A 7,829-nucleotide genomic window follows, 5' to 3' on the forward strand; every position below is an offset into this window, starting at 1 on the left:
CCTTTTGTCCCAGGAATGCTTTTTGGATGGGATCAGGCACGAGTCCATGGGTAAGGTGGGGAGGACAGGCCAGGCTCCTTCCTATCCCAGAGGGCAGCATTTGTCCCCCAGCTTCCTCAGGGACAATGCCCCACAAGCCCCATGTCCCCATGGCCACCTCCACAGGGGCTTGGGTGAGGAGGACACGAGCTCTGCTGCAGCCCAGCCCCAGTCAGGACCGTTTCCCAGTTTCTTTGGTGCCAGTGGAGCCCGGAACAGTGGGGGAGTGGAAAAAACCCTCGGCGCCAACAGCTGCTGGCAGGGATGCGCTGCCAGGCTCCGGGCTGAGCGCTAATGAGGTGTCTGTGCTGCCGCTGGCTCTGCTCGGCTCCTGGAGCCCGCTGGGAGCCCGGGCCTTGCGCTCCGGGAGCTCCCAGGAGCTTGCAGGGAGCTGGGAGCAGTGCTGGTTAATGCCACCCCAGGAGAGGCGGCTGTGCCGTCTGTCTGCCAGCTCCGCACCAGGGAGGATCCATCCCATGGGATGTGGGGAGCAAAAGGCCCTCCAGCACCAGCATCGGGTTCCAGTGCCAGCTGGAAAAAGGAGCAGCTCCATGAAATCAGCAAGAGAGAATCAAGCAGGGATCCCCTAGATGTGGGCGGGCTGGATGTGGAAGTGCCTCCTTCCTAGAAATGCTGGAGCCATGGTGTTGCACCATTCCAGGAGCAAACTGTGGGCATCCCTGTGATCCCAAAGGGCCGTTCTCAGGTGGGAGGGGGCAGGTGGCTGATCCCACTGTGTCCCTCCAAACGGAGAAGGGAACGTTTCAGCTTGCATGAAGCAAAATAATCCATGTCAACCTGAGGCATTTTCCAGGGCTGTGAGCACAGCAGGAGCACAGAAGGGTGACAGTGCCCCTTGAATTCCAGCAGTCCCTTTGGATCCTAGAGCTCCCCTTAGATCCCGGCTGCCTTGTTTCTCCCCTCTGCCGCCACGTCATCTGTTTCTGTTTTCAGTGCCTGGGAACCCCTGATTCACCCCATCCCACGAGGATGCTTCCCGGGGCTGGGAGTGGGAGGGCTGGGGATCGGGGCAGGGGAGCAGGATGGAGCCCTCTTCCTGCTCCATCCCTGCCGGGTGCCTGGGCCGTGCGGGTGCGGGTCCCCCGGCCTGGGCAGGGGGTCCCTGAGGCGGGGGCACCTCCGCCCGCCGCTGTCTCCCCGGCTCGGCGGCTCCGCATCCCGCTCTCCTGTTGCTCAGAGATGTGGAGGCAGTTGCTAAGAGACACCGACACGTCAGTATCTGGCCCTAAGGAAAAAAAGAGGAAAAAAAAAAAGAGACAGAGAAAGAGAGAGACAAGGGAGGACGAGGAGGAGGAGGGGAGGAAGGAGGTGGGGAAAGACCTGCTCCCATCGCCGGGCTCGCAGCAGCCTTGGCCGCCGCTGCCGAAGCCCAGCTCCCGACTTGGCGGCCTCCGGGGTGTGGCCGGCCACCGGAGACCCCACCATCCCCATCTGGAGCCCTCCACATCGCCCCTCCGGACCCCCACATCACCGCAGGGAGCCAGGCCCTGCTCCCTCCCTGGCCAGTGAGTACCCCGGGGCAGCCCGGCCCCACCGGAGGGGTCGGGGCGCTGTGGGGATGGGAATGACCGGGGTAAGGTGGGCCGGTGGGAGAGGATGGAGCTGGGGGTGCGGGCGAGGGAGGATGGGGCAGACACAGTCAGGTGGTGGGGGGCGAGGGCAGGCCTGGGGGGACCCCGGTGGGTGCTGGGAATGGGGATCTTCCCCCGGGAGAGAGGCGGGGAGGATGTCCCTGGCACCGAGCTCAGCTCGTGGTGGCGGGGGACTGGCGGGGGGTGGCGGGGGGCCGTGGAGCAGCACCTCTGCTCTGCCCACCACCAGCCAAGATGGGTTGGCCAAGGTCAGCAGGTCTGGAGGGGCCTTTTGTGCCTGGAATCCCGGGGGGATGCTTGGAGGAGTGACCCTGGCCCGGGGGGCACGGGGAGGCTGTGGGTGCCCCAGAGGCCACGCCGGGCTGCAGCAGCGGCGGCCCCCCCGGCGGGGCGTGCGGCCGGCACGGCTTCCCCCCTCTGCTCTTCCTCGCAGGCGGCTGGTGACGGCCCGACGCCGGCCCCGCCGGTGCCCCCGGAGGGGTTGGCGTTGCCCCCCGGATGCCGCCGGGATGCCGGGAACGTCGCCGTGACCGCCGCCAGCCCGGCCCCGCGGCCGGCCGCCGGCAGCCCTCGGCGTGAGCGGGCGGGCGGGATGGCCCCCGGCGCCCCGTGAGGGCCGCGGCCACGAGGCCATGCTGCTGGGCCCCTGGCTGCTGGCGGCGGCGGCGGCGGTGGCGGCGGCGGGCGCGGGCTGCCCGGTGCTGTGCAGCTGCCGCGGGCAGGCGGTGGACTGCAGCGGGCAGCGGCTCTTCTCCGTGCCCCCCGAGCTGCCGCTGGACACCGGCAACCTGAGCCTGGCCCACAACCGCATCGCCAGCATCCCGCCGGGCTACCTGGGCTGCTACGGGCAGCTGCGCGCCCTCGACCTGCGCAACAACTCGCTGGCGGCGCTGCCGGCCGGGCTGTTCCGCGGCGCCCGGCGCCTGGCGCACCTGGACCTGAGCTACAACAACTTCAGCCTGGTGCCCGCGGACATGTTCCGCGAGGCCAGCGCGCTGCTGCGCCTCGACCTCAGCCACAACCCGGGGCTGCGCCGCGTCCACCCGCAGGCCTTCCGCGGCCTGGCCCAGCTGCGGGAGCTGGACCTCAGCTACGGCGGCCTGGCCGCCCTCAGCCTCGACGCCCTGGAGGGGCTGCCCGGCCTCGTGGGGCTGCGCCTGGGGGGCAACCCCTGGCTCTGCGGCTGCGCCATGGAGCCGCTCCTCAAGTGGCTGCGGGGCCGCATCCAGCGCTGCTCCTCGGGTAGGTGCCGCCGGGACCCCCGCGCCCCGTCCCGCACGGGGGCCGGCGGCCGGGCTGACGCCATCTCCATCCTTCCGTCCTGCAGATTCACAGCAGGCGGAGTGCTGGGCTCCCCCCGAGGTGGCGGGGGCCCCGCTGCTGTCGCTGACGGAGGAGAGCTTCCAGGCCTGCCACCTGACGCTGACCCTCGACGACTATCTCTTCATCGCCTTCGTCGGCTTTGTCGTCTCCATCGCCTCGGTGGCCACCAACTTCCTGCTGGGCATCACGGCCAACTGCTGCCACCGCTGGAGCAAGGCCAGCGAGGACGAGGACGTTTAGGGACCGCCACTGCCACCACCGCCGATTGACCCCGCCCCGGCCACCCCCCGGCCCGGCCGCCCCCGCGGGGACACCAGACTGTGCCTTGTCCGCGTCCCCTCCTGCCGCCCCCCGTGCCGGGGTGGCCCTCGAGACGCCGGGGACACCAGGGGACAGCCCTGCTTCCTTTTGCCCCAAAGTGGGGAGTTTTTGCACCCCCCATCACCGTGAGCTTGGACCCCCTCCTGTGCTGTTCCCACTGCCCAGGACTGGTTGAGGCAGTGATTTGGGAATCCCCTGGGAACCCCCCACCTCTGCCTGGGAGAGACAGAGGACAAAGTGTGTGTGTCTCGGGAACCACGGCCACTCTCCTGGGGGCATCGAGGAAATCCCTGCTTTCAGCCCCAAAGCAGCACTGCTGGAGCCCCCCCAAATCCTGCACATACTCTCCAGCCTCCCCAAAAATCCAGGGGGCCAGGAAGCATTGCTGACACCCAGGTCGTCACCACCGTTCCAGGGCATGCCTGCACCTTGCTGGTGACATCAGGATATGCTGGAACAGCACCGGGACCACCAAGCCTGGCAGTGGGATGGGTTCTGACATCTCCAGGGGATGGGATCTCCCAAGGATGGCACCTTCCAGGGACTGCATCTCCCAGAGATGACATCTGCCTCCTCTTCGGGGCCGACCCGGGCACCAGCATTGCCCACCCTGGGGGAGGTTTGGGAGGTGGAAGGAGCTCTAAAAAAGGGCAAAACAAGAAAAAAAAAGCAAAAAGCAGAAAGCCAACGACCCTCTGTCCAGCCGGGACAGCCATGTCCCCAGTGCCTGTGTCACCTGTCCCTGGTGTCTGTGTCACCCTGTCACTGTGGGAGCACATCAGTGAGGAGAGGGGCCGGGGTCACCTGAGGGCTGCTTTGTCCCTTCCTCTGTCCCCCATGGAGGCTGAGTGCATGGGAAGGGGGGTTTGGTTTAACCCCAGCCCACCCCAAAAGGGCTCCTGCTGCACCCCAGCCTCAGCACTGCCCCCAGGAAAGGGATCTTGGCCTCTGCCTTCTCTATTTTGTCTGGGGTTTTATTATTTTCCTTTCAGTGAGTCCAAGAACCCCCCTGCTCCACACCCCCTGCACCCCCCACAACTCCTGCACCCCTGGACCAGCCACATGGGCATGGAGCATCCACCTGCATCCCACCAGCTCCTTCCTCTGCCTCACCTCATCCTTTTCTTTTTGTATTTATATTTATGTTTTATTTTCCTTCTCTTTTGTTTCTCCTTGTCTTTTGATTTTCTTGTTTCTCTATCCCTTTCCTTTCCTTTCCTTTCCTTTCCTTTCCTTTCCTTTCCTTTCCTTTCCTTTCCTTTCCTTTCCTTTCCTTTCCTTTCCTTTCCTTTCCTTTCCTTTCCTCCTCTTGTCTTCTATCTTAGACTTTTCTTTTCTTTTCTTTTCTTTTCTTTTCTTTTCTTTTCTTTTCTTTTCTTTTCTTTTCTTTTCTTTTCTTTTCTTTTCTTTTCTTTTCTTTTCTTTTCTTTTCTTTTCTTTTCTTTTTTCTTTTCCCTTTTCTTTCCCTTTTCTTTCCCTTTTTCCTTTATTTTCCTTTCCTTTTTCTCTCTTCTCCCCCAGCCCCGCTCTTTGTACGTTTTGTAACCGCGGGTTTTGTACCACGGGGCACTTTTTCAGCGCCAAACCTCGACAATAAAGAGTGTCAGCGCAGCCGGGGCCGGGACACGCGTGTGGCGGGGGGACACGCATGTGTGACAGGGACGTGCGTGTGAGGGGACACTGTGTGTGTGTGACAGGGACATGTGTGTGGCAGACACCCGGCTGCGTGCAGCGGGCACAGGCAGCGTCCCGCAGCCTGCAGAAGGCATCAGCCGCGCTCTTCCCTCCAGCGCTTCCTGTTATTCCTCCGGCAGCATCTCCCGGCCCCGGCGGGGCCCAGCTGTGGCCGCCGGGTCACCTCCGCGTCCCCCCCTCCCCGGGACCCCCTCGGGGCGGGCGGGCGGGCGGGCGGGGGGACGCGGCCCCCGTCCCGCCTGGCCGGAGCCCAGAGGTCGGGCAGCAGCTGTGCCGCGTCCGGCCCCGCGGGAGCGGTGGGGGCAGCGGCCGTCAGTGGCTGCCAGCGCCCAGCCCGGGGCGCCCCCGAACCCTGGCATTGCCCTGCCATCCCTCTTTCCATGCACCCATCGTTCCCTTCCTCCATCCATCCATCCATCCATCCATCCATCCATCCATCCATCCATCCATCCATCCATCCATCCATCCATCCATCCACATAATACAATCCCACCTCCCACCCCAAACCTCCCCCACCCACCAAAACCGGCCTCCCCAACTTTTCCACTCCTTTTCCTCTCTCTGTCCTCCCTCTCTGTCCCCTCCTCAATCCTGCAGGGTCACACGGGGCCCACCAGACCTTCGGGGGTCTCCTCATATTGCGGGGGGGGGGGGGGGGGGGGGGGGTTGGACTGGTGGGGACACATCGAGGCAGGGACCCTCCCGAAATGCCACCCCCGGCAGCCACCGCTCCCACCCCACAGTGACAAAAGTTTCTGAGCCCTGGGTATGGTGCCAAAGCTTTCCCGCAGCTTTGGCAAATCCGAGTTTTCCCGGCACAAACGGGAGCTGCAGCCCCCCCACCCACGCGGTCCCCCCCCCCCTCCGTTTGCTTTGGGGCGGGAGGTGTGAAGGAGCCCGAGCCGGGCTGTAAACACGGAGGTCACTTCAAAGGGGACGCCCGGGGACATCCTTAGCACCACCAGATTATTTCGGCACCCCCGGGCGGGATGCGCGGTGGGGGGAGGTCGGGGGGATGAACATCCCGTTTGGCAGCTTGGAAAAGCGCAGTGGGGGGAGAGCTGTGGTGTTGGGAGGGGACCTGTCCCCATCCTTACCCCACTTCCTATCCCTGGTGCATCCATCCTCCCCGGAGCCCACTTTTACTCCGTGTGCAGAATATTCTGTTTTCCCAGTGTCACATTCCCACAAGCACGGTTTGGGGAAACCTGGCCATGCCCCCCGGCCCTGCAGCGTCCCCGAGGCATGGCATTGTGAGGTTTGAGGGCTCCCTGAGGATCACGGCCACCCCCCACTCCCCAGCCATCCTTTCCAAGGATGCTCCCCATCCCCCCGTGCCTGCTGTCCCCCTCTATCTTCCCTCCTCATCTTCCCCAGGCACTCTCAGGAAGGCAACACCTTCCTTATCTTCTTCCGACGGGTGGTCCGGCCCTGCTGCCCCTCACCCCCAGCTCCGGCCTTGTTATTTTCTGGAGTGTCCCTGCATTTCTCCCCAGAGACTCCTCAACCAAACATTTCCCTCCTGGAAGGGAAAGGGAAATCTCCAAGACGCGGATAGAAAGTCGGCAGCTCCGTCTCTGCTGGCCGGGCGCCTGCGGCCATTTCCGCGCCCGGCGGCTGAGCCGGACGGGGGGAGGCAGCAAAGCTGACACCCCCACAGGACAGGGGTGTTTGGGGGTGATGGAGGCATGGAGGGAAAGGAGGAGGGTGGGATGGAGGGATGGGCAAAGGGAGGGAGAAAAGGGAAAAATCGTAGAATCACAAAGGTTGGAAGACCTTTATGATCAAGTCCAGCCATCAACCCAGCAATGCTCCTGTAACCCCAAAACCATTAACCCACGGATGGATGGAGTGATGGATGGATGGATGGATGGATGGATGGATGGATGGATGGATGGATGGATGGATGGATGGATGGAGGGAGGAGGGGACTGTTGGACTGATGGATGTACAGCTGGATTGACAGATGGATGAGAGATATCCAGGGGTCTCTCCAGGCTGAGGGAGCCTGGATGGCACTGGAATGTAAACACACTTTTGGACGTGTCCCTGGATGCAACATTCCCACTCCTCAAGCTCCCTCAGCCCTTAGACCAAACCAGATCCATCTGGAAACTCCCCAAAACCCTCAAGGAGGCTCCCACCCCTCCAGCTGGGGGGTTGTGCAGTCCCCATCCCCGTGGCCACCCCCTCTGTTCCCCCTCTCTGGACAAAGGACTGTCCCCACACGGGGAGACCCTGGGCGGTGGCTCCCAAACACGGTGGGGGCCGGCAGGAAGGCGGAGGCAGCTCCCCTGACGGGAAGCATCCCAAGGAACCCAGCATCCTTTCCAAGAGAGAACAAAGGCTGAGGAGATAGCATAGTTCATCACCGATAAATGAAGGATGTAAATAGCAAATAGGGGGAAGATTTATTTCGAGCAGAGCCTCAGGAAACGGCGGGGGCTGGGAGGGGGGAAATGGGACAGGAGCCATTTGCTGGCTCATCCAAATCCTGCTTGGGGTGAGCCGGGGTCCTGCCCGGTGCCCAAACCTCCCATCAATGCCCAGAGGGTCCTGTGTCCCTCCTCATACCCTGAGCGTCCCCATCTGCACCCGGGGGGTCCCATGTCCCCATCCCTCAGGTTTGGGTGTTTCACAGCACCAGGTCCCGTTTGCACACCCAGTTGAGTCACCCGGGGCTCGTCCTCAGATAAGGAAAAAAAGCCCCAAAAGAGGATTTGGGATTTCAGTGCTGCCGCCTGATACAATCACGGCTGGGGGGCTGGGGCAGGCAGGTGCCCACCCCACGGGGTCAAACACCCCCACCCCGGTGCTGCAATGCCCCGAAGGGTTGGG

At 63.4% G+C, this 7,829-nt stretch overlaps 1 protein-coding gene across 1 annotated transcript; it reads left to right on the plus strand.

The window, feature by feature from the left end:
- The first annotated feature begins 1,244 nt into the window (after nt 1-1,244).
- On the plus strand, nt 1,245-4,907 carry LRRC55 (leucine rich repeat containing 55). The gene is made up of 3 exons (XM_036385016.2): nt 1,245-1,565; nt 2,086-2,894; nt 2,980-4,907. Exons 2-3 carry the CDS (start codon nt 2,285-2,287, stop codon nt 3,213-3,215), a joined length of 846 nt encoding a protein of 281 aa, XP_036240909.1. The 5' UTR covers nt 1,245-1,565; nt 2,086-2,284; the 3' UTR covers nt 3,216-4,907.
- The last annotated feature ends 2,922 nt before the right edge of the window (nt 4,908-7,829 follow it).

The sequence above is a fragment of the Molothrus ater genome, chromosome 6 (assembly GCF_012460135.2).
Source record: "Molothrus ater isolate BHLD 08-10-18 breed brown headed cowbird chromosome 6, BPBGC_Mater_1.1, whole genome shotgun sequence".
NCBI lineage: Eukaryota > Metazoa > Chordata > Aves > Passeriformes > Icteridae > Molothrus > Molothrus ater.